We start from the raw sequence: 27,500 nt of genomic DNA on the forward strand, positions 1-27,500 counted from the left end.
GTACGTGCACAATGTAGACAATGTTGTAAAATGAAGATAATGCAAAATCAGCATAAATTACAATATGTAAAAGGACTTGATAAGTATTAAGGTAGGAGAACTAATTGAGGAAGCATGTATTGAATGCTTGTCAAAAGGAAGGTAGACAGAGCAGAGGAGACAAAGTGACAAGAAAGAGAAAGGAAGGTTTAGGTAATGTGCCCTGTTAGTCTGCAGTTATATTTTTCTTCGTTCTTTACATGTACATTTAGCAGACCTTGAGATTTGGGATAAGAAGGGTCTTCAAGCTCAAGATAGAGGGATTTCTACAGTTTGGGGCCAAGAACTAAGAAAGTATCATTAGAAGTATGCAGCTTGGAGTCTGAGGTTTACATTAGCGGACAAGAGTGACTAAGCCTTTTGAGGTTGAAAATGGGGTTAGGTCAGATTTTGAAGTTGGGGTATAGAATGTTCATGTAGGTAGGAGGATGGTATTTGCTTATAAACTCAATGAGTTGGAGGTATATAATTTTATATAATTTTTTCAAGGGTCTTACACAAGATGGGATAGATATGTGGGCATGGTATTAGAAGAGGTGAATAGATTTTAGATGTGTTGGTGGAACTGCACAATTAAATCATGACAGTGATAAATGAACCATGCCTGGAAGCTGACTTTGTCAGGAGGCCATCTAGCTGAATTGATTCTTGGACTGGAATTATGTCTTTAAAAGGATTTGTTTGAAGTGGAACTGCAGGATGTATTCTAGCAGTGAAAGGGAGGGAGGGAGGAGTATGTTGAGAGGGAACCTTGAGGAACTGGGGATGTCACTAAAGTGTTTTGAGGACAGAAGAGAGGTATCAGTCTCTTGTCACACTGCATGAAAACCTGGAGAGGGTGACTGATGAATATGCAGAGTAGTGCAAAGTAAAGATGGGAGATGAGCAGTTTAAATTCAGATCAGGATGCAACAGTTCCTGATATTTGCATCGAGATAGATAGCAGAGAAGAAGCTACAGATGAGAAAAGAGTCCAACTAAATATTTCTAGACTTAGAGAAAGCATATGACACGGTTCCAAGAAAGATGATTGGGGCAGTCCAGCAATGGTTCAAAATCCCTGAAACATCAGTTGAATTAGTGCAGGCTATGTACAAGGACCCACTGACACAAGTATGAATGGTATTTAGACTTACTGAGGGGTTCCTAGTGGGAATATATGTATATCGGGTTCAGGTCTGCACCCATTTCTATTAAGACTGGTAATGGACTACATTAGCTAATAGGTCAGAGGGGACAGATCAATAAAGCCATTGTACATAGATGATGTGGTATTACAAGCAGACTCTGAGCAGAAACATCAGCAAATGACAGGGAAATGGAAGAACATAGTGTTTCAGTCCATGTTCTGTGGCCGAAACGTGTGCTATGAGTTGTAGCCCGGTACTGCTGGGATGCTCTCTGGAGCCTTGAACCAGGTTTCAGTTACTGCACAGATGTCAACGTTCTCCATACTGAGGAGTGCTTCGAGCGCGTGCATTTTGAGATTTAAACTCCTGGCGTTGAGTAGCATAACCCTCAGTTTTTTGTTAATTGTGCTGTTTACAGAGCTGGGATTGACTTTTGAGCTTTGCCTAAAAAAGCAGTATGGGGGCTGCAAGAGTCTTGGCCAGTATTCGAAAGCCTAGGAGTAAGAGGTGCAAGCCGTCTCTTGTGAAGCAATGCGGCTTGTCGAGCATGTCGTCCCAGGCTGACAGACACTGGATCCCTTTTGAATGACACCAGAAGCTTAGCCAATTGTTGAAATTGATCATTTTTTTCTTTATACTGAGGTATCATTCTTGGTGAGGGCAGGATGCTACTCAGGGTCAGGGTCATACCAGCCTGAGTTACATGATCAGAGAGCTCTTCCATGTCTCTTTTCATGTAGCCCAGGGAGGTACATCTCAGGTCATTCACACCAACATGAACAATGACAGAGACATATTTGTACTTGTTCTGGGATGACCTGAGTGCTTGTGTTATGTGGTGGATTCTGGCTCCTGACAGGCAGCTAACAGTAACCTTCTGCTTGTCCAGCCTAGTGACTGGGATGTCAGTGTGCCTGACTATAGAGTCACCTATTACTAGTTTATTAGGTATGTTATTTCGCCTAAGGGCTGTGATTGTGCGGCACACTGATTTTGTGTTTTATGTGTTGTCTAGTTTGTGATGGGAAGTGCAGGTTATTTGGGTGTCTGCTTTGGTGGTGTCTGATGCTTTTGCAGATTTTTATTTAGAGCCTCCACGTATGATTTTGTGTATTTATGTGTATTTTTTGCCAGTGCTGTTTTCGTAGGTCTGTGTGTGGCTGGAGTTGTGGTGCAAGTGTTAACCTTCTCCTCTTGACTGTCTGTTCCAGTCTTGGGTGGAGACAGCTTAGCTTCTAGTTTGGCTATATAATTGCATCTCTCGCATATGTTAGTGTTTTGTGGTAGGAGGAGAGGGTTGTCTGAGTACATGAGGCAGTTGTAACATTGACTCAGGATACCCAGATTCACCAGCTGGACTGGAGAGTGCACCTGAAGTTTCCCTTTCGTCATGCCTGAATAGTAGGGTGAGCTGCTTAGTCACTTGGTTGGTGAGGGGTGAATAAAGAGCCTTGCCATGCTGGGCAATCAGCGTCAGGGTATATTAGTGCTTGCTATTAGGTCTGAACAAGTGCTGGTCTGCAAGATGCTTTTTGAGTGCTTAGGTTGAGAGTTAGATTAGTTTCAAGGGAAAACCTGAAGAGGAGACTTAGTGGAGCCGGGAATAATTTAACCGTAGCTAACCGGCACTGCCCAGTGTGCAAAACCATGCAAAAGCGGTTTTTATAGTAGGGAAATGCAAGAGATAGAAATTAGCCCAAAATGGCCAATAAACTACTAACTTCTGGGCTGGAACCACTCCTCCAGGGACAGATAGGTTGCTCAAAGCTCCCCTCTCTCACAGGTGAACAGAGAAACTTCCTTCTATCCAAGTAAGGTATGGGCAACTCAGAAACTAGTATCACAGCCCTGAATTCAGCACTAGCCTGAAAACTGGACTATACTAGCTTAGAAGGGTGGGAAACAAGGAATTTCCTTGTTTTTTTTAAAAGATAAGGCAAAAACAGTAAAAAATACACTTAGAACAGCTTTAAACTACTATAAACGATCAGAAAAGGCTATCACACTTTAGTGTGTAGCCTACAACAGTTAAACAAATTATTTAAACAAAAAACAACTTTTTAAAAGTGCAGGCAGTCAAATAAGTACAATATGTGAAAAAAAAACAAGCTTTTAAATCACAATAAATGTTGGAAAATCTGCGTTTAGGCGGAAAACAGTTAAGTACAGCAAGAAAGTACAGAAAACTGATACTTAATCACTCCAAAGTCTCTCTCCTAAGCTAGAAGACTTGTATCAATTTAAGGCTTTCTAGTGATACCTAGTAGGTTAGATACTGGAAAGATGGGAAACAAGCGCAGATATCATCTTTTAAAGTAGAAAGTTGAAAGAGATGGACAAACTGTCCAAATGGTCAATAAACTTCTGGGCCAAGAACCTCTCCTCTCATGGTAGACAGGCTACCTAGTGCTTACCACTCCCACTGATAAGCTAAAAGGCTTTCTTCCAACAGAGAAAGGCTTGTGGGGCTCAGAAGCTTACCAACAGCCTGGATACAGTAACTCTGTATCTGGACTAGGCTAGTTACAGGAAAGGTGAGAAACAAGCGCAAGTGCGTTTTTTAAACCAGAACATTGAAAGAGATGGAAAAAAACTGCCCAAACAGCCAATAACTACAATTTCTGGGCCAGGAACCACTCCTCTTGTGGTAGATAGACTACCTAATGCTTACCACTCCCACTGATAGCTAGAAGGCTTCCCTCCAACACAGAAAGGCTTGGGGGGCTAAGAAGCTTACAAAGAGTCCTGGAATACAGCAAATCTGTACCTGGACTAGACTAGTTACAGGAAAGGCGGGGAACAAGAACAAATGTAGGCTTTTAAGCCAGCAAGTTGAAAGAGATGGAAAACTGCCCAAATGGCCAAATAAACTACAATTTCTGGGCCAAAACTCACTCTTCCTGTGGAGGATAGACAACCTAGTGCTTACCACTCCCACTGATAAGCTAGAAGGTTTTCCTCCAACAAAGAAAGGCTTGGGGGCTCAGAAGCTTACTAACAATCCTGGATACAGCAACTCTGTAACCGGACTAGGCTAGTTATAGGAAAGGTGGGAAATAGGCATAAGTACGGCTTTCAAACCAGGAAGTTGAAAGAGATGGAAAAAAACTGCTCAAACAGCCAATAACTACAATTTCTGGGCCAGGAACCACTCCTCTTGTGGTAGATAGGCTGCCTGATGCTTACCACTCCCACTGTTAAGCTAGAAGGCTTCCCTCCAACACAGAAAGGCTTGGGGGGCTCAGAAGCATACAAAGAGTCCTGGATACAGCAAATCTGTACCTGGACTAGACTAGTAACAGGAAAGGCAGGAAACAAGTGCAAACACAGGCTTTTAAATCAGAAGGTTGAAAGAGATGGAAAAGATTCCCAAACGGCCAATAAACTATAATTTCCGGGCCAGAAACCACTCCTCCCGTGGTAGACAGGTTACCTAGTGCTTACCACTCCCAGTGATAAGCTAGAAGGCTTCTCTCCAACAAAGAAGGGCTTGGGGGTCTCAGAAGCTTACCAACAGTCCTGGATACAGCAAATCTGTACCTGGATTACACTAGTTATAGGAAAAGCGGGGACCAAACGCAAAACGGGCTTTTAACCAGAAAGTAGAAAGAGATGGAAAAACTGCCCAAATGGCCAATGAACTAAAATTTCAAGGCCAAAACCCACTCTTCCCATGGTAGATAGGCTACCTAGTGCTTACCACTCCCGCTGATAAGCTAGAAGGCTTCCCTCCAACACAGAAAAGCTTGGGGGCTCAGAAGCTTACCAACAGTCCTGGATACAGCAAGTCTGTATCTGGACTTGACTAGTTACAGGAAAGGCAGGAAACAAGCTTAGAATTTTTTTTTTGTTACAGAAAAGCAGCTAAAACAGCAGTAAATACAATTCAAATTGTAGTGCAGGCCAGCACACCCGAGCTTGTAGCAACACTACGGCAAATACAGTTCAAATAAATGCTATTAAATTAACAAATTACTAAAAAACAAGTGCAGAAGGCAGTAAATTGGAAGGCTACTAACAAGCAGTAATAAGTGCAGAGTAAGAGCGACTGAACAGATAACAGCATGCAGAAGAGCAACTAAGACAGTTACAGTAACAGCAGATGAATAAGATATATATATATATATATATATATATATATATATATATATATATATATATATAATTACAATAATATAACATATATAACAATATAATAAACAATTCAAATGCAGTGCAGGCTAGCACACGTGTAGCAATATTACGGTAAATACAGTTTAATTAAATGCAATTAAATTAAGAAATGACTAAAAAACAAGTGCAGATGGCATTAAATTAGAAGGCTACTAACAAGTAGTAATAAGTGCAGAGCAAGAGCGACTGAACAGATAACAGCAAGCAGAACAGCAACTAAGACACTTACAGTAAGAACAGCTGAATAAAGTATATATATATATATATATATATATATATATATATATATATATATATATATATATACACATATTTATTTTTTTTTTTTTTTGAGGGAAGGAACAGAGCAGGATTAAGAGGCTACAGGGGTTGTCCTTCCCAAATGCTCTCTTTGTGCACAGTAGGAGTGCCTGAAATCAGAATATGATCTCACTGCACTCAGTTGAGTGAGCAAATGAGATGGGTCCAGAAGGAGTATCCAAATACAAATTTACAAGAGGGGTGGGCAATTTCAAAGCCACCAACATAACTGTAGAAAGACAGCCACAACTTCAGTTGAGTTAATATTCAGTGAAAAACACAAATAAATAAATTAAATGCAGTACTATATGCAAAAGAGCAGATAAAAGTGTATTTAAATTCACTTATACGTCCAGCTGATAGATGGTAGATGTTAGCCGGCCAAAGTTCTGATATTAAGCAGAGATAACTCAAAATCTTCCACTTATATAAGGCAAGACAGGATGTCAGTAATGAGCTGAAACTACCCCCACTGCTATCAATGGCTATACAGAAATTTTAAAAAGTACTCTGTAGAGAGACAGCCACAACTTCAGTTGAGTTAATATTCATTGAAAAACACAAATAAACAAATCAAATACAGTACTATATGCAAAATGGCAGATAAAAGTGTACTTAAATTCACTTATACATCCAGCTGATTTCAGGTAGATGTTAGCCAACCAAAGCACTGATATTAAGCAGAGATAACTCAAAATGTACCACTTATATAAGGCAAGACAGGATGTCAGTGATGAGCTGAAACTACCCCCCACTGCTATCAATGGCTACACAAAAAAAAAAAAAAACTGTGTAGAGACAGCAACAACTACAGTTGAGTTAATATTCAGTGAAAAACACAAATAAATAAATAAAGCTCTGATATTAAGCAGAGATAACTCAAAATGTACCACTTATATAAGGCAAGACAGGATGTCAGTGATGAGCTGAAACTACCCCCCACTGCTATCAATGTATCCATATTCATCAAGGATACCTACACCTCCAGGTTAGTGGCGCAGAATGATACCTCTGAGATTATCCATGTGCAACTAACATCAGGCAAATCTGCAATGCAAATTATGGCCTGCTACAGATCACCCTCCATGACCCAGGACCACCACTCCACCTTTCTGGAGACACTGGAAAACATGAAGGTCCTACCAAACACCCTAATATTGGGCGATTTCAATTACCCTACCATTCACTGGGAAAACTACTCCAGTACAAATTCTCAGGCCCAGTGCTTCCTGGAATTCATCATCTCAAATGCCCTTGATCAGCTGGTAAATTCCCCTACCAGAGGTGAAAACATACTGGACCTGGTCATCACCAACATGGGCAACAGGTGTTCCACACCGGAGTTCAACCTGTCACTGGTTAGGTCAGACCATAAACTAATCACTCTGGATGTCCAGACCCCACCACCACCCCCAACTAAGGAATCCACAGTAAAAAACTTTTCTAAAGCAAACTTCGCCTTACTTAAGACAGAGGTGGTAAGTTTCACAGCCCCCACACTAAAGGATAACACTGCCCAAGATGCAGAAACCTTTACAAATGCACTCTATGAGCACCTACAAGGATGCATGGATTGTGTCATCCCTAGCAAAACCAAGACTCACTCCTCTACGAGAAGGAAACCAGTTTGGTGGACCACTGCAGTAAACAGGCTATACAATAGAAGGAGGAAACTAGTTCAGAAAAAAAGCAAATCCCAAGAAGGAAAGACATCCCTGATCAGTATCATTAAGAAACTGAGGTCCCTCATGAAATCATCCAAGGCTAACTTCGAAAGAAAAATAGCCAAGGATTCAAAAGATAACCACAAAGCCTTCTTTAGCTATGTTAAGACTCTAAGTGGCACTTCACAGATATGCACACTAAAGGATAACACTGCCCAAGATGCAGAAACCTTTACAAATGCACTCTATGAGCACCTACAAGGATGCATGGATTGTGTCATCCACTGCAGTAAACAGACAAAGACTCTAAGTGGCACTTCACAGATATGCACTGAAAAATAGCCAAGGATTCAAAAGATAACCACAAAGCCTTCTTTAGCTATGTTAAGACTCTAAGTGGCACCTCGCAGATATGCACTGAACTAGTGCAAAATAGCACAAAATATACTGAACCTACTGATATTTCCAACATCCTGGCAGATAGATTCAGTGCAGACTTCATCCCCTCTCACCTCCAAAAGGGCCCACAACAATACCGAAACAGTGTAGTGTCCCAAAAATCACAGACGCACAGATGAAAACAGCCATTTCAAAAGCCAAAAAAACAGCATCAATGGGACCAGATGGTGTCCCAGGCTGCTTCTTGCATGAACTACAGAATGAACTAACCCCCCCCCACCTAAACACGCTGTTCAGCCTCAGCCTCTCCACAGGCTATGTGCCCATAGAATGGCGCACAGCAACGGTTATTCCTCTCCACAAAGAAGGGGCCACAACTGACCCTGGTAACTATCGCCTCATAAGCCTGACTAGCCTGGTCTACAAGGCTACGGAGTGCATCATCATGGAACTTATTAACAAAGACATTGGGAACATCCAAACACTTGACCCGACCCAGTTCGGCTTTGTTAAGGGCAGATCATGCCTACTAAAGCTGGTTGACTTCTTTGAGACAGTCACCAAGGACATAGATGAGGGAAAGTTGGTTCACACAGCCTACCTTGACCTCGCCAAGGCTTTTGACACCAGTCCCTGCTTGTGTATTACAGAAAAACTCACCAGCCTGAACATAAACCCCTACGTCACAAGATGGGCTGCCAACTGGCTTACAGACAGAACTCACATGGTAAGAATAGTGGGCTCCAGGTCTGACTCTAAACCAGTCACAAGTGGTGTCCCACAAGGCTCAGTCCTGGGACCCCTACTGTTTGGCATATACTTCTCAGAAGTACAGGTAAGCACAGGAGGATTATGGCTAACCAAATTCGCCAATGACTGCAAACTGGGTGCCATAATTGACTCTCCGGCTGACATGGACATCCTCCAAAAGGGCCTTACTGAGATGGACACTTGATGTCAAAGTCATGGCCTCAAGCTAAATGCCAAAAAATGCATATTCATCCCATTTGGGAAAAACAAAACACCCAAGAATTACCACATAGGTGGCAGCTCCCTTAATACAGAAGAGGTAATAAGAGATCTGGGGACCCAGGTAGATAGTAATCTCTCCTTTGACAATCATATTGCCAAAGTAGTTAGGAAATCCTTCTATGTGGCCCATGTAATTACCAAAGGGTTTGCATCTAGAAATAAAGAGGTTATAGTGCCCCTCTACTCGTCATTCATTAGACCCATCATAGAGTACAATGCCCCATTTGGGATGTACCTCACAAGACACTTCCAACAGCTGGAAAGACCACAAAAGTACCTCACCAAGAGGATTACTGGTCTCAAACATATGTTCTATGCAGCCCGACTGAAAAAACTCTGGCTGTACTCAGTGGCATATCGTTTACTCAGAGGTGATCTCTCCCTGACTTACAAAGCCATGTCCAACTCAGAATCGATGGACATGCTCCACCTAAAGAAATCCAAGTCACTGCAAGCCACTCGTTCTAGTGAGCTAAACTTCACCACAACAATAAATAGAACATGCTGGAGGGATAGATTCCTGTCACAGAGACTCCCCTTGCTTTGGAACAAAATTCCAAATTACATCAGGCAGAGCCCCTCACTAAAACTCTTCAAGAGAAACCTTGACGAGTGGATGGGTAACAGAAAATACACCCCTGGGATCACTTCATTGGCTCTGCTTGACAGAGGATCAGTTAATTAATCAATGGGGCAGTGAAAGTCAACACACTCTGGCTAGGTTTATAAATGCCCTCAGGCAGATAGCCTAGTACCTACCTATGAACCTTTGAAAATGTGTACAGACAAGGCAGTTGTCACTGTAGCAAATGGGGAAATTAGAAGAATGGAAAACTGAGATATAAGGGAAAGTAGTGGAAACAGTTAACAGCATCAAGTAACTGAAAGGGATGGTAGTGGAGAAGAATGACTGAGGAGGTCAAAGCCAAAATCAGAGAGACTGTAGCCAACTGGCACAGAGTATGAGTAGTAGTGTGAAAGAGGAGAATACAAAAGAAGCTGCAAAGTAAGTGTAGAAACCGTTATGTGACCAGTGTTTCTGCATGGTACAGAAAACTGGGCTGTGAAGAGCAGTTAAGGAACCTAGAGGTGATATATATTAAGTGCCTGAGATGAGTGGCATCAGAACAGAGGCCAAAATACTTCTAATTGCTGAAAAGATCAAAGAGAATAGATTGTGGTGGTTCTGGCACATGTGCAGGAAAGCAAAAATTGATTTGGCAGAGAAGATTTGGGAGAGACAGGAAGAAGGCAAGAGGAAACAAGGGCAACCAGCAATGAGGTGGATGGATTGCATTTAGAAAGACCTGAGACAATCAGACATGACTGACAAAGAAGGTAGGAGAGTAGCACTGATGTGAGTAAGGAGGCAACAGTTGATGTGGCACTCTGACCTCATATAGAAAATGAGAAAAAGAGGGATGGTGCAGACAAAATTGCCAATTGATGTATTGGTAGCCATTTTTGTTATTGTACCACTGTCTGTGGAAGCCAGGCGGTGGCCTTTATTGCTACCGGTTTGTAGTATATATCTCCCAGTACACTGGGGAAATAGATATTACAGAATCCAAAAAACAGATATGCTCATCAACGTGCAAAAGAAAATGACTGAGGAACATTTTGAATAGTCTGTAGGTTAGTGCCTTTAATATACCTAATTTATTTCTTAAATGTTCATGTAATTGAAATTGTAAAAGCTGTACATACCTTGAATTCCACTGATACAGACATGCATTCCTCCAGGACTACTTTATAGTCCATATATATCAGTCAATGCCTGTAAAATATCTTTGTCCTCACAAAAATTGCCCATAAGTTGTTAGCTGATGATTAGCTGATGGTATTTTATCATTTGCCAGTAGCGATTTTGGCTAAGCTAGCTGCCAATATGTCATGTTCCAGGACAGAATCTAGTAGCACTTGTGGATATCAAGTCATGTTGTACTCCTAACATTGTGCTTAACAGCTTTACCAAGTGAAACTTCAAGTTTCAGTGATACGTTTTGCATTTCTACTTGTATGCAGGTACTTGTGTGCTTTTGTGCCTGCATGAACCTTCACTTGCATTTGTCATTATCTGCCCACTTGCATAGCTCTACTTAGACCCTTTTGTGCTTGTTGCCTGTAGTATCAGCTGGTTCTATGAATTGTTACATATCTGTGTAGTTATGTAGCAATTCATAGTTCCATAGAAGCACATTCTCTCTGTAGGAACAATATTTCTCTGTGCACTGTGCTACTTATCTATGAATTCAAGCCAAAGTTTCTGAAGTTTGTAGTATTTAGAGATTAAGAATGGACAGCAAATTTTTCATTCAGCAGTCTGACACATTTTTTAAGAGAAAGGTGAAGCTTGATTCAATGCAGTTTCAGAGAAAAGTTGTTTTTGTGGACAGTGCTGTACTTCTTGCAGTCCATGCTCCCTTCCCCCTTAATTAATATGGGTAACTCCAAGATCACTGCATATTTAGGGCAAAGAATGACTTCCCTTACAGTGACCCCATTGTCTTGATCAAATCTGTAAGTGTCAAAATCCAAGATTCAGTCAAGCATTCCTTAATCAAACTGCTCCCACTGGAGAGTTACGTTTGTTTTAGTTATGAACAAATACATTTTGCTTTTTTTTAAATTTAAGTAAAACACATTATAACTGTTCCATTCTCTTGTTATGTGTATTGAAATGTTAAATCTAATCAAATATAATTGGATTACATCAATATGTAAATGCTAATGAACATACTTATATGTGATCAGTAAAAATATTACTTCATGTTGAGTTTATCTTTTCCTATGCTATAATTGTTTCAAGTTATCTCTGCAGCATTTAAGAATAGAGCCTTGACTATGACCCAGGTGATCTGATTACTGTGACCCAGGTGATCTGATTTGAAAAGCCACGTGAAAGCTGTAGGAGGCAGCCAGAAGGGGGATGCTGGATGAGAAGTAAAGGATTTGCCTACTAATCTCTTCTGGGTATGAGGCTGAAATGCATGTCATGAGCGAAGTCTACTGCTAAAGAATCTAATGTAGTGATTAGGTGCGGGAGCTGTCTAATTGCAATGGAAGGCAGGCCTGCCTGAGAGTCCATTTCACTTACAGAAATAAGTGATGGCCCCATGCTACATACATTGAGTGCCCCCTGTCCTGAGCACATATGCAGCATGCTATGAGATATTACAGCTGGAGAAAAGAAAATCCCACCGTGGGTGTCTAAATGCTGGTTATACCATGATTGTCTCTTGTCCTAACGGGGGACGAATGAGACTGAGATCCTTGTGACACAGCAGATGGTTGGCAGGTTTGGTGGAACCAAAAATAAGTAAAAGACTGTTACAATTGTTTTATAGTTAGATTATCTCATTTATTTATGTTTTTTATGCTTTATTATTTTATGTGCTCAAGTATTAATGTATGTTTACTTTCTGTAATCTCACCTAATATGCTTACATTATTACTATATCTTTAATTCCACATAATTACAATGCCTATACCATCATTTATAATGAGATGCATGTTAAGTCCAGCTGCTCATGGGTTTAAAGAACAGAAAAAAGTACTGCTATCAGGGGCTCAAATGTTATTTTAGACATACAGATCTTCAATATGTTACTACTAATCCATGTGACATCAGCTTGCAGTGATAGTGCAAGGAATGCTGGGGATTTATCTCAAGACAACAGCAACACATGAATTAATTTTATTAATTAGTCACAGCGAGAATTCAACAGACATAGTCTGACTATTGAGCAGGTAAACACACTCTCCTTTGCATCTTAGTCATTATCTTCTTTACAAATTAAACAAATTTAAAATTAAAATAGAACATGTACGACACTCAGTTTACCTTTCAGATTAGAACCAGATTTTTGAGCATATTTCCCATGAACAAAGAAAAATAAATTACCTTATCAGCTCCAGGGTTGGGAGTAGCATTCTGAATGCAGTGTGATGTATTTATGCTCAAGCTCTCATTGGCCACAATGGAGGAGTTGGTTAAACTGGTAACATTTGTAGGAATGCTTGAATTCATGTTACTGAAACTGGCACTGCAATTTACATCTTTAGGAGAGGTTGTAGGATTCACTGGTGTTGGGTAAAATTTCTAAAAATGGAACACAAATACAAAAAAAAGTGATATAATGAAATATTAAAGGAAAAAAATAAGCCAGGATGATATTCAAATCTTACATGCTTCATCTACGTGCCATTTCTGAGAAGAGTAGTTGTGTTGCATAAGCAGTTCTTTTGGTAAGCAGGCAGCTATTTGATTCATTATATGAATAGGTTTTGTTTTCAGAATTTAGAAGTTGTGTGGACTGCTCAAATCTATATTTAACTTAAATAGCTCGTGGCAATCTTTCTTCCTCAACTTGGGGAGGATTGGCTCATTTTATTTTCTACAAAGGACACAATTAAATATTGATACTGTACAATTCAGCTTAGTCTTTGTTTATTTACACTTTACTAATATCTTTCAAAATGTTTTTGTGTTAAAGGTTTTATTCATTTATTCTCTGATTACATGCGTAATTCAATTCAAGGTCACAAATGAGTCAGGCCCCATCCTACAACTTTCTTGGCACACACACACACACACACACACACACACACACACACACACACACACACACACACACACACAAGCACACAAATATTCACACTCACACAGCACATCTACAGCCAGTTTGGAGGAAATTCATATAATGATGTGAAATCTACTTAACAGTATACATTAAATTATATTGTTACATTACATGAACCATTGTTTTGTGCTTTCCCCTAAGGTATTGAGCAAGTTACAAACTATATGATGTATTTTTTCCTTTATTTAAATATGTGGTTTTACAGATTGCAAGTGCCCATTATTTTAGTCATGGGATATGAATGTGGCAAGAGGCTGCAGGATGAGCAGCAAGACTATGGAGGGGATGACTGAGCCTCAACTCATTAAGCATACTGTGACAGAGGTTCAGATCTCAGATTAAAAATATGAAATGCTACCAGGGTGTTCTTTTCAACATAGAAAGAAGAGTCAGCCTAGAAAGTGGTGAGCACTGGGTTATTTTGCCAAGAATCTTTTGTTTCTTTGTCTTCACCATATCGGCATCTACAGTGTATTTACAAAATAGACAGAAAGCTCACTAACTTCTCTGTAGAGTAGTAGATTCATGTCTGTGAGTCTGGTCTCCATGCACTGGTATGCATACAGTACGAAGAAGATGGACAGGCATTTGAAGCTATCGGCAGCTTAATGGTTCCGAATCCTGCAAGGTATTATGAAGTTACAAAACCTAACTGGTTCATTACCAGTCCTAAAAAAAAGAAGTCACAGACTTGTTTTCTCTTTCAAAAGTCAAATTTAGTGATTTAGCAACATAAAGGTCTGTCTAGTGCTCACTGCCCTTCTCCCAAGGAAGAGCACCGTGACGCGATCATTGCTTGAGGAGCACCTTGCTTTCATTCTTGGAAGGCTGATCCTCAGCATTGAATTGACTAGCAGGTTTTGAATGTCCCATTAATTTTGGATGTTAACTGTTTATTAGTCAGAGTGTAGTAGCCATTGGAGAATTTAAGGAAAGCTGCATGTATGTTATAAAGTACCAGTGTAAATGTGAAGGATATACAATACGTCTGAGGTTGCAGCATCTTTCTGGGGTTTCCTTTTCTCTGATGTACAGGTATCACAAAATTGGCATATATAAGAGGCACATAATTAACAAACCTCTCACATTGGAAGCTTTAGAGGAGTAAAGTGTTAGGACTTGCAGTTGTAGTCTCCTACTTCTTATGGGGAATTTTTTATATAGTGAAACATTGGCTCATATCGGTTTTCTTTTTTTGTTGACAAATTTAGAAAGATGTTTGAAAGAAAATGTTACATGTATTGGTAGATTTTTTTTCTTCTTTGTGTGTGTGTGTGTGTGTGTGTGTGTGTGTGTGTGTGTGTGTGTGTGTGTGTGTGTGTGTGTGTGTGTGTGTGTGTGTGTGTGTGTGTGTGTGTGTGTGTGTGTGTGTGTATGTGTGAGTGAGTGTGTGCACGCTTTCACGTGTGGCCAGTTGCACAGCTGTGTGGCTGTTTAAAGGAACAATGCTTTTTTGACTCTACTATGGGTCACGCAACCTATTCACAATACACAGGAAATCACACATTTAAAATAGGTGCCTCTATGTGTTCAGAGCAGCTGGGACAGTCAGATTCAGGTTTAATGTCAAGTACCATCTTTCTGCAGTATCCCACGGAGTTTGCTAATACACCAGCACAACACACATACAGGGTAGTTGCTAATAATGAAAAGACCCCTGTGGAAAATGTTCCTGATAGCATCTCTATGCACAACTCCCTGAAACATGCACAGTGGTAATGCTGCTTATGCTGTATTATATAATGCATGTAGTCCATGTCTGAGTGCCCTTATGTTTATCTTTTATACTTTGTCCACTATCCCTTCAAAATTTAAATCTCTTCTGCTTCTTCTTCTTCTTCCTTCGTTCACTGCTATCTGCCCACAGGGATTGTATTTATAATAATTCTTGTTAAGTTGTTTGTCTACTGTCATTTAAATTTGCCCTGGATGAAACTGAATTAAGTCCATTTGGATCAGCGCTTTAGCCTGGTTACCAAACTAAATAAATAAATAAAATGGATAAATACATAAATAAATAAACTTCTCTTTCTTACAGTACATTATGTCCTGTCAAGATTGGCCATCTCCTGCAGTGTCTCTTGTTTCAGATACACGCAATGTAGGTTCTTGTTTTCCCTTCTCTGATGGTAAAACTAGGGCAGTGACCAGGAGGCCATGTCTGCTCATACAACTGTTACATGAAAATCCAAAGGAATGATGGGAATTTGCTTACCGTTTCAAGGATCTGGGCTGTTTCAAGGATCTGGGTAATTAGCTGAAGACTGGCACTGAGAGCCTGTTCTTTGTGTTGCTGCATAGTAGCAATATCTGAAACTGTAAACATAAAATCATGATCACATCTGAGTTCAATTTCACATGTTCTTCCAATCAAAAGAAATTGCAATTAATTGTTCACATCATGATGAAATGTTGTTAAGTATTAAAGCAAAGCTGCATGGCTTAGACTCCTGCCTTGCAGTGATGTGAACGTATGCTGAATATCTGCATTTTAACCCACTAGCTTCTATTTCTTTGGCTTTATGTTGGCTGTTTTTGTTACTACCTAGATTACATATTTTTTCATTCTGTCTGTGAAAACCTGATATTGTGCTTTTCTCTGTAACCAACTAGTAGTACCTCTGTGGCTTTATTCCCAGACAAAAGTACCAAATTGACTTAGTGCGTAATACTAAAGATGGATATTGCATTTATACAGAAATGAAACCTCATTTCCAAGCTATGAATATTCCCTTGAAAATGCTCACATTACAAATAAATAAAATGCAGTCAGTCATTTTTATTCAGACATGCTACAATTTCTTCCATAGCAGTTCAAGGTACTCCTTCTGCATTATACTATTCTTCAGGTAGTGCTTTTCTGCCTGCCCATACAGTTGTACTCGTGTGTGTGTTTAAGAATTGAGGGGGTGCCTGTGCCATTGCAATTCATGGGCCGCCAGAGGTGATCACTGCATGAAACTGCTGATTAGCACTGGTGGTACTACAACATGATTCAGCGATATGCAAATTACCCGATAATGAGGTCTTTCTACATTTTGGCTAGCATGTCTCTGAATCATATTTCCCATAATTGTGGAAACTGTTACTTTTGGCTACTGCAGTTTCCCGCAAGTGCAGGGATCTTTCTTTGAATTTAACAATTAGTACATTAAACCAGGTAATGAAAAACCTGGAACAGACTATTAAGTTACTATTAAATGAGTTGTTTATAAAAATTTCTTTCAGTAAGCCTGAATGTAGTTAAAGTGAGAGTCCTTGTAAGGTTTTAAGGAGGGCACTGGTTAATAGAAGAGAAAGATGTTTTGTAATACTGAAAGATACAAACAAACAGGTGAATGATGTGGGAATAAAAAACGTAGTAAAGCAAAGCAATTAGTACTACCATAAAATCAGGTGAGTCATAAAGAAGAGATGGGCTTAAAAGTTAGAGAAGACCATTGTAGTGATAATAAAGAACAAGTGCTGTTTGTTGTAGATGGTGCATTGTTTGCGTTTAGAGAGCATAGCATATTCTGGTTATGCATGTAAAAAGGATGTACAGCAATATATATGCAAACATGTATGCAGTTTGATATTATGGAGCCATTTTTAGGAGAACTTTGTTGCTTCAACACAGTACTCAGGTTATTGAAATAATGTAATAATAATGCAGAGTGCCAAAACAAACAGCACCAGAGTTACTCACTCTAAAAACAGAAAAGGCTTCCCATCTGTGTAAAGCAGAGTTCCTCCCTAAACAATTCAGGTGTAACTTGGACAATTGGATGGGGAACAGGAAATTCATCCCTGGTTTGGTACCTATGTCTCTAATGGCCACAGGCAGCCCATAAATAGTTCAACAAGGGCATAAGAACTTGTTAGAGATTTGGTATGCATGGCTAGGCTTAAAATGCCCTTGTGGTCATTAGCCTAGTAAACACCTATGAGCTTATGATCCTATATAAAACCACACTGCAGTACCATCTTTATTCAGCCAAATAGTTTAATTCAGACAACTGTTCTGCAGACCTTTCTTTTATGGTGGGGTACTGAGCATGAATTAAATGATTCTTTGGCTTTAACTATATTACCACAGCCTTTTTTTTTTTGGCTCCCCATTGAAATGTCATCACTTTAAATGCCTAGAGCCAAAAAGCCAAAAAAAGACCAAAAACACAGGAGAAGAGTGAATCTCAAAAACTGCTCTCCTCCTTAAATATTCTTTTTGTAGGTGAAGGGCAACCCCCCCCCCCCCCCCGAATTTATGTATACCAACTCTAAGATCACCATATGTTGGAGAAAAGGGAATATTCTGAGAAATGGTAAAATGTACTTAATATATACAAGTCAGATATTTCGCCCATTCAGTCTCAACATTTTGGGACTCACTCTATGTTGGTCCTGACATTTCAAATGGTTAATGCCTTTTACAGTTTAGTAGTAACTATGGTTTAGAATGTAGTTAATTCTTATATACTTTGGTATGTAAACATATATCCAAAAAAACAATGAGCCAGCAAACTGTGACCTGAAAAGATTTATTGATTGGTGCAGCATAAAAAACAAGTACCCAGACCGGTTTCGGCTGGTAAAAAACACAGCCTTCATCAGTGTAAACATAAAATCAACTCAATACTGTTTATATACCTGCATCTTAATTAAGCAAGAACCCCCATTGGTTGTTTAAAATTGCTCATTCAGTCCAGGTGGAAATATCCACCTAGCTTAACAATCCATTTTTTTCTCTTTAGAATCTAAAATGGAATGCCAACCTGTTTTGTTTAATTTGTTCCCCTTGACCACATCAATAATCATAAATGTAAACTTAGCTGATTTATGTATCATGCAATGTTTATATAATGCATTGTTGGATTTTTTGTTCTTAATGTTACTTACATGCTCTGAAATTCTCAACCTAAGTGGGCAAGATGTTTGGCCAATATAGAAAGATCCACAGGTGCATGTGGCTAGATATATAAGCCAATCACTGCTGCAATTGGCAAACAATTTTATGTCATACACAATGTCACAGTTTTTACTCGCGAACTGTTTGGACTTAGATATTTTGTCATAGTGTATACAGTGGCCACATGGAAAACATCCAATAAGTGGTTCACCTGAATAGTAGTTTGTGTCACCTGAGACCAACCTTTATCATGAGAATGTTTGTAATGATTGAAACAAGATGCCAAATTTTTGCCTTTTCGAAATGAAAACAGACACCTATCTGGTAACATATTCGATAGATCCTGGTCACACTGCAGTATGTTCCAATGTCTGTGTATGCTGTTAATAAGTGCATCTGAATTCCTCGCATATGTGGTGACAAATCGAATAGATTGTAGGTTCCGTTCTTCACGTGTTTTGTATGTCAACAGATCCTCCCTCTTCAATGTATTCGCCCAGTTGCTGGCCCACAGAACATGTCCCATATGATATCCCCTAGATTTCAATCTGTAAGTCAAATCCTGTCTATGTTCTTGAAAGGTAGATTCCTGAGAACAAATTCGCCTCATTCATATATATTGTGATTTAGGGATATTTTTGGCTATATGAGGAGGATGAAAGCTGGATGCATGGAGGACAGTGTTGAATTGTGGATACTTTCTGTAGACCTGCATACAAGGTTGCCTAAATCAGTGGCCACCTTATTCAAATTTCTGGTAAATAAGGATTCCCCTTCAAATTTCTGCACATCATTACACAGTTTTGTAACCTCACTAATCTCACGATCAACCACTCTATCATGGTACTTGGCCAAGGTCTCAACAAAGGCCATGGTAGCTTGCTGCTGGATGGCTCCCCACTGACTGCTGAGCTCCTCATCTGCCTCACTAACATGAGGGATCTTTTCCTGGATGAAATTGACATTTGGAGATACTATTTGGATGATTGCTGGATGGTATAGAGGACGGAGGTGGATTACTTGTTGGAATTTATATCTTATTTGAATGACAACAAATGTGGCCTGCATTTTACAGATAGTTATCATGTAGATACCATTACTTTTCTTGATGTTCAGATCAATAGAATTTGTTCTCAGGAGTCTACCTTTCAAGAACATAGACAGGATTTGACTTACAGATTGAAATCTAGGGGATATCATATGGGACATGTTCTGCGGGCCAGCAACTGGGCGAATACATTGAAGAGGGAGGATCTGTTGACATACAAAACACGTGAAGAACGGAACCCACAACCTATTAGATTTGTCACCACATATGCGAGGAATTCAGATGCACTTATTAACAGCATATACAGACATTGGAACATACTGCAGTGTGACCAGGATCTATCGAATATGTTACCAGATAGGTGTCTGTTTTCATTTCGAAAAGGCAAAAAGTTGGCATCTTGTTTCAATCATTACAAACATTCTCACGATAAAGGTTGGTCTCAGGTGACACAAACTACTATTATAGGTGAACCACTTATTGGATGTTTTCCATATGGCCACTGTATACACTGTGACAAAATATCTAAGTCCAAATAGTTCACGAGTAAAAACTGCGGCATTGTATATGACATAAAATTTTTTGCCAATTGCAGCAGTGATTGGCTTATATATCTAGCCACATGCACCTGTGGATCTTTCTACATTGGCCAAACATCTTGTCCACTTAGGTTGAGAATTTCAGAGCATGTAAGTAACATTAAGAACAAAATATCCAACAGTGCATTATATAAACATTGCATGATACATAAATCAGCTAAGTTTACATTTATGATTGTTGATGTGGTCAAGGGGAACAAATTAAACAAAACAGGTTGGCATTCCATTTTAGATTCTAAAGAGAAAAAATGGATTGTTAAGCTAGGTGGATTATTTCTACCTGGACTGAATGAGCGATTTTAAACAACCGATGGGGGTTCTTGCTTAATTAAGATGCAGGTATATAAACAGTACTGAGTTGATTTTATGTTTACACTGATGAAGGCTGTGTTTTTTACCAGCTGAAACCAGTCTGGGTACTTGTTTTTTATGCTGCACTAATCAATAAATATTTTCAGGTCACAGTTTGCTGGCGCATTGTTTTTTTGGCTGTATCCTACTTTGTGGAGCCGTGCAATTGTCTTTCGTGCAGGAGGATCTGTTTTGCGGTTACACATGTAAACATATGTCTAATATAAAATTAAAGTGCATCTGTGTTATAAAAAGTCAGCCAGTAGTCCATTACACTTCATTTTGGAAGTATACATTCATTATATTTAAAAAGCAATGTGATGAAAAGTTAATGTGTGAGATTAAACAATCTCACTACAGAATAATCTAAAAAAAGAGCTGTGAGGATATAACTAAAAGTTTTACTTTGAGAGGATATCCCAAGTCAGTTTGGGCCAAATCAGTTAAGAGTGTGCTACTATTAGGCCAGGAGATAAAACTGAATGATTCATCATCATGATTCTGACCTACAGTGTTGAAAGTAGGAGTTCACCAAGTTTATTTCCCAGAAGTAAAATATTTTAAGTGCCATTTCTGAGTTTTTTTTTAAATATAGTAAGATTTCCAAAGTTTATTAACAAGAAACAGCATGACCTGAAAAACATTTTGACTGATAACATACAACAGTACCATATGTGTCACTAATAGGAAGGCTACATACAAATACCATTCATGTAATATGTGTAGATTTATAAATGAGGGGTCCAATGCTTATTGTTCTAACTCTACTGCAATTTACAGTCCATTCAGAATATTTACATGTGATTATAGTACACCGTTTATGTAGCCAGATGTCTAATTTGTGAATCCTACTACACTGGAAAGACTAATGAGAAGTTCAGAAACATAATTTGCAAACATATTTATGGTATAAAAAAACAAAAAACAAAAAACAAAAAAAAAAAAAAAACATTAAAAGTGATTGACCATGTACATGATGGAGGTCTTTGTGTGTGTGTGTGTGTGTGTGTGTGTGTGTGGGGGGGGGGGGGTAATTGTGACAATGTATTAGATTATTGTGAATACCAGTGGCAACATCCACTAGATGCTTGCAAATCAATTAATCTGAATCATAGTGTAAGTTTAAGAATTATTTAAACAAGAAATGTTTTTAAAGGTTATATGGCAAATAGTTGACTTTAGTTTTTTAACATTTTTAGATAGTATACTTTTAAAAGGAGGTAATGTGATTCAGTTTTTAATCATGTAATATAAATTTTGTCGGTTTATTGAAAGTTTATTCCTAGGTTCATAAGTAAGTACTAGGCAATCAGTCTGCGGATCATTTCAAGCTTAGCCAAAACACCCTATTTAAAATTTCCCTTTTTCTAGCCTCAAGGAAGGCAAGACAAGATAGACCTGGATAGAATTTGACGCTGCCGATCCAGTTATCTAGGTTTACCTTAAAGGAGGTTATCTAGAGGTAGAACTTTCTATAAAATGCCTGCAAGAAACGGAAAATAAAAAATGTTCCCTCGGTTCAGAAGAAAACGAGTTAAGAAAAGAGTTGCTTGACTTAATAGAGATGGATAGACATATTAAGATCAATGAAAGAAATAGACTGCAGAAAGTCAATAAAACCCAAAAAGTCAGAAGTTTCATAAAGCAAATTGACACAGTAATTAGGACTGTCCATAGAGATCCATGCAATATAACAAAAGTAAACAGGATATATTACTGTGCAGCTAAATTAACAACTGATAAAGTTCTACCACAAGAACACAGGGTACTGAGGAAGAGTAGGGTAGAAATTGAATACCACCATGGAAGTATCAAATAGAGAAAACTATAAAGCAACTAAGACAAGAAGTATCACTGCTGGAAGAGTATAGAAATTGAAATCCTTGTTCCACTGTATTCGGCCTTCATCAGACCTATCATTGAGTACAATGCCCCTTTTGGTATGTACCTAACCAGGCATATCCAAACAACTGGAACGTCCACAGAGGTTCCACACTAAAAGAATACAGGGCGTAAGTAATATGTCCTATGCAGACTGCCTCAAGGCCTTATCCTTGTATTCTGTCTCCTACAGGCTTTTGAGGGGAGATCTATGCCTGGTATACAGGGCATTGTCAGAAATACTCTGACTGGCTTGGTGCCCATATTTGTCTTTTAGTTAGTTCAGCTCAATCCATCTGATAGTTTTGATGTGTGGAAGGTAGCCTAAAGCTTTGGAAGCTGGTCAGCTGGTATATCCATGTCAAGATATAACCCATACAGCTAAAGTCACTGCAGCAGTGATCAATATGATGAACAACTGTATTCAAAACTACGGATGCTGTCTAATTGCTATAATGTATTTATGTATATAAAGAGTTAATGTTGATCATATAAAAGGTATTTTGCTATATAGTTTTACTTAAAGCAGTGTAGTTCTAATGTTAGGGTCTTGTACAACATGTTGGCATAGAAAAAAGTAGAAATCCTGTTCCTGATAGAACATTTTCTTTTAATTTGAACATAGATATATTAGAGATGTGGTTGATGTTTGGGGTCATTATTATTACCTAAGGATGTAAGTATTTAATGCAGATGCAATAAAACACAATATCTGTGAGTTTTCTTTACTAGTTGTTCTAACAATGTGGAAAATGTAAAATAAACAACTAATAGGGTGTGAAAAAGAGAACAAATTGATAATTCTATAGAAAACCTATTTCATAAAAATATCTGAAAAACACAGACTACTTACTAATAAGAATCACATTGCTCTTGCCTTCATATTCAGCTGTTAAAATGGATAACAAGACTTGTCCTACAAATAACTCAAATCAAGAATAGAATTTTATGATTGCATGATGGAAGAACATGTTTATACATTTTAGTAAACGTAATTGTGAAAAAATGAGAACAGTGCTGAAAGAATGAATGACGTAGTCATTACAATTACTTCAGAAAACAGAGGAAGAGTGTCCACTGAACCAAACCTTTTATTCGAAATTGATAAAGTCATTTTCTAATTTGGATCATAAACTCATAGCTGTAACTCTGCATTTAATATAACTACTTACTGAAATGGCTTTGAATGCCTGTTTGATTAGCATCCATTACTTGAGTACAAAAACTGATATTTGTTAAAACTGTAGTCCTGCAATTTTATGCCGAGCCAATCTTACAATGGAAGAAAGACAAGTGGAATGCGTTAAAAATTACTTTTTCAAGAAACACGTTCACTGTTGCTTTAATATATTTGCAGGTATGGGGTTAAAAATGACTTTCTGTGGCTTCGATGCATTTGCAGGTAGGAACAAACACAATGATATTGTACTTTGGGAAACTGAAAAAAAAACAGACATCAAGATTTACATTTCTTTACTGTTTCTTTGAACTATCAGTGAGTTACTTCCTCATTAAAAAATTGGGGACAATTCTCCTAAGAAATTTTATTCACATAGGCACTTAAAAATTATTTTTGTATGTGCATTTTTCGAAGAATACAAGGTACATTTTGCAGTTGCTGGCATTATTTGCTGATTTTATTATTCCTCACTGTTTGAGGCATAACCAGAAATGTTACGTAGCACTGCAAAATCTTAGGAAAGCAATATCATAGAGTTCAGAAATGAGTGATGGCCAAAATAATGCCATGACTTGCAGAGTAGATGGTACAGTATAACCCTCCTCAGGTCATTTGCACTGTTCCTTTATTGCGCCTGCACTGGAATAGAATTAGGTCTAAGATTTAGAAAGCTATTATATCCCCAATAACTTGTTTGATGTTTGCATGCGTGTGTGTGTGTGTGTGTGTGTGTGTGTGTGTGTGTGTGTGTGTGTGTGTGTGTGTGTGTGTGTGCACGTGTTTCTGTATTTTGGCAAGGAGACTAGTGTTAATCTGAATTAGCAAAATAATTTAACTATAATCTCACTTCCTACTCTGGCAAGCATTTCCTAATGTTTAGTTAGAAAACAAATGAAAACTTAGATGTGTTCCAGGTCTTATACTATTTTTGGACTTGATCCATTAGATTCATTGATGTTGCTAATATCATCTGTTCAAGGGATAGCTTTCTTTTAAAGAAAAGCTCATCTCTCATAAAAGAATAAATCATTAAGTGATTAACTACTACACAGTACAATTAAAGCAATTTTTATTTTCATGGGCATTCGAAAGACATGCGTAAATGGGCATGCCTTTGTTGAAAGGTGGACGTCGAGCTGGCACCTCGGCGTTCGTGAAAATCTACTGCCAATCATTAGCAGACTGGAGTTCCGCTGTGGCGACCCCTAACCAGGAAAAGCCAAAAGACAAACAACAACAACAAATAAGAAAAAAACATATTCCAAAGGGGCAAACCACACAAGGAAATATTTACACATTTCCTAAAAACATACAGAAGGAAACATAAATGATTAGTCAACAATAATACATCTGCCTGGATCCATGACCTAAAGGAATGAAAAAGACCTGCCTATGACCCAGCTGACTTGAGCTTCATTTGTGAAATGGGCACAGCAGGGGGTGAAAAGAGTGAACTGCCTTATGCAGTCTTTCTCATTTTGGGGGATGGTACTGATCTGGTCTGCTGCAGTGCTGAATCCCACTGCTGATGGTAGAATAGTATGCAGTGCATTCACTGAGGATATGTACTGGGCTCCTTCTCATCTGCTTCAGCATTAATTCTCCAAAGGACATAGCTTCATGAGGAGGATGCATATGAAAATTTGCAGTTCTCCTGGAGGGAGGGGGCATTGCATAAATCTTGTAATAGCAAAACAATACTGGCTATGTTTAGCTAAAGCATTTTTAGATCCTTATTTCAAATGGCCGCACAATGTTCTTTAACATGGCTATACAGTTTTCTAGAAGTCTTGCCAACATAGAAATAAGAATAGTATGACCAAACTGCTGCATAAACAACATTCACTTTTTCCCTTGTTTTCACAAATTCCTATTTTTTATTCTTGAACGTAAATTTATTTTTTGGAGATTTTGATACTTTTTTTGAAGTCAGTGAGTTGATATGGCAGTTGCAGTTACATGCAGATGCAAGCCCAGGGTTAAATGAAAATCTTAACATTAAGTGTGTACTAAACTGGCAGATATAGCCACAGGGCTTGACAAATAACACTTGTGTATAACTTGTTCCCATGTTTTTACTTGGATCAGATTTATTACTAGATGCAGTCTTATTGTCTGGCTTACTTTGCAACCATAGGTTTTTTAAACATAGCTTTACATTTCTATTGTTACCTGCAGTTTTTTATGCACAACATTATTTTACAACCTGCTTGCCTTGCGTTATATATTTGTGTACTTTGTTCATAGCTGCAATATTCTGAAAAAGTTCTATTTACTAAATAAAGTATGAAAGCTCTTAATACTATGATCGGCTTCAATGCTATGTTGGCCTAGCAAGAACTTTTTTTATTGTTTAAATTTAGTTATTTCATTGTTTTCAGTTCAGTTTTTTAGTATATATATATATATATATATATATATATATATATATATATATATATATATATATAGTGTGTGTGTGTGTGTGTGTGTGTGTGAGTATATATATATATATATATATATATATATATATATATATATATATATTTATATATATATATATATATATATATATATATATGTGTGTGTGTGTGTGCACACACACACACACACACACACACATATATATATATATATATATATATATATATATATATATATATATGCATACACATACATATATATATATATATATATATATATATATATATATATATACACACACACACACACACACACACACACACACATATATATATATATATATATATATATATATATTTATATAGAGGAATGGAAGGTAACCACACACAATACATACCCAGTCACACATGGTACCATCACAACTTCAAATCATACACATACTCACACAAAGACATGCTCGAGGCTCTGATCAAAAATTTACCAAAACAGCAGAGGCCACCAAAGCAGACACCCAAACAACTACCACCTCACGACCCAACACATGCAACACATAGACCACACAGTCAGAGTGTCAAACAGTCACAGCCCTTAAGGCCAAACAAAATGCCAGACACACTTGTCATTGGTGATTCCATAGTCAGACACACTGACGTCCCGCCCACCAGACTGAGTAAAGAGAAGGTCACAGTAAGCTGCCTGTCGGGCGCTAGAATCTGCCACATAATGCAAGCACTCAGGTCTCTCAACAGCAGGTACAAGGACGACTCAGTCATTGTCCACGCTGGTGTCAACGACCTGAGACGCACCTCCTTGGACTACATGAAAAGGGACATCGAGGAGCTCTCTGATTATGTAGCCCAGGCAGGTATGACCCTGACCTTGAGCAGTATCCTACCTTCACCTAGAATGATGCCACAATACAGTGATAAGATGATCAGCTTTAATAATTGGCTTAAATTCTGGTGTCATTCAAAGGGGATCCAATGTCTGTCTGCCTGGGATGACATGCTGGACAAGCCACGCTGCCGCAAGGGACGGCTTGCACCTGTCACCCTGGGCTTCCGGATATTGGCAAAGGCTCTTGCCACCCCATAGTGCCTTTTTAGGCAAGGCTCAAATTCTAAACCTACCACCCTAGAACACCAAAAAGAAAAAACTAAGGGTAATGCTGCTCAATGCCAGAAGTCTCACTCCCAAGATGCACGCACGAGGCCCTTCTCAATATGGAGAACATCGATGTCTGTGCTGTGACAGAAACCTGGTTCAAGGCTCCTGAGAGCACCCCAGCACTAACAGGTTTCACCTCATATCATGCTCCGCCCCAAAATCCGGACAACACCAAGAAAGGAGGGGGGTGTCCATATTCATAAAGGACACCCACACCTCAAGGTTGGTGGCAACGCACGATGCATCGGAGACCATACAGGTGCAATTAACCATAGGCAAGACTGCTCTGCAATTTGTAGCATGTTACAGGCCACCCTCTCAAACTCAGGAACCTCACATGGCCTTCCTGAAAACATTGGAGGATAAATGTATCTCCAAACACCATCATACTAGGTGACTTCAACTACCCTAATATAGACTGGGAACACTACTCAAGCCCGAACGCCTAACCCAAAGATTCCTGGAGTTCATAAACTCAAATGCCATGGAACAACTAGTCACCATCCCCACAAGAGGAGAAAACATACTTGATCTCATCATCACGAACATGGGATCAAAATGTTCAACACCGAAGTATACCCTCACTGGTGAGATCAGATCATA

The 27,500-nt window shown here is 38.7% G+C and overlaps 1 protein-coding gene across 1 annotated transcript in view; it reads right to left on the bottom strand.

The window, feature by feature from the left end:
* ABCA12 (ATP binding cassette subfamily A member 12) overlaps positions 1–27,500 on the bottom strand; it is a 793,480-nt gene that overhangs the window by 747,532 nt on the left and 18,448 nt on the right. The window contains exons 4-5 of the mRNA XM_044075367.1: positions 15,596–15,696; positions 12,642–12,839 (exon numbers count right to left, since the gene is read on the bottom strand). Of these exons, the coding sequence (XP_043931302.1) occupies positions 12,642–12,839; positions 15,596–15,696 (299 nt within the window). The remainder of the gene's footprint in view (positions 1–12,641; positions 12,840–15,595; positions 15,697–27,500) is intronic.

Source organism: Protopterus annectens, chromosome 6.part1, assembly GCF_019279795.1.
Source record: "Protopterus annectens isolate FY-2018-M chromosome 6.part1, PAN1.0, whole genome shotgun sequence".
Classification (NCBI taxonomy): domain Eukaryota; kingdom Metazoa; phylum Chordata; order Ceratodontiformes; family Protopteridae; genus Protopterus; species Protopterus annectens.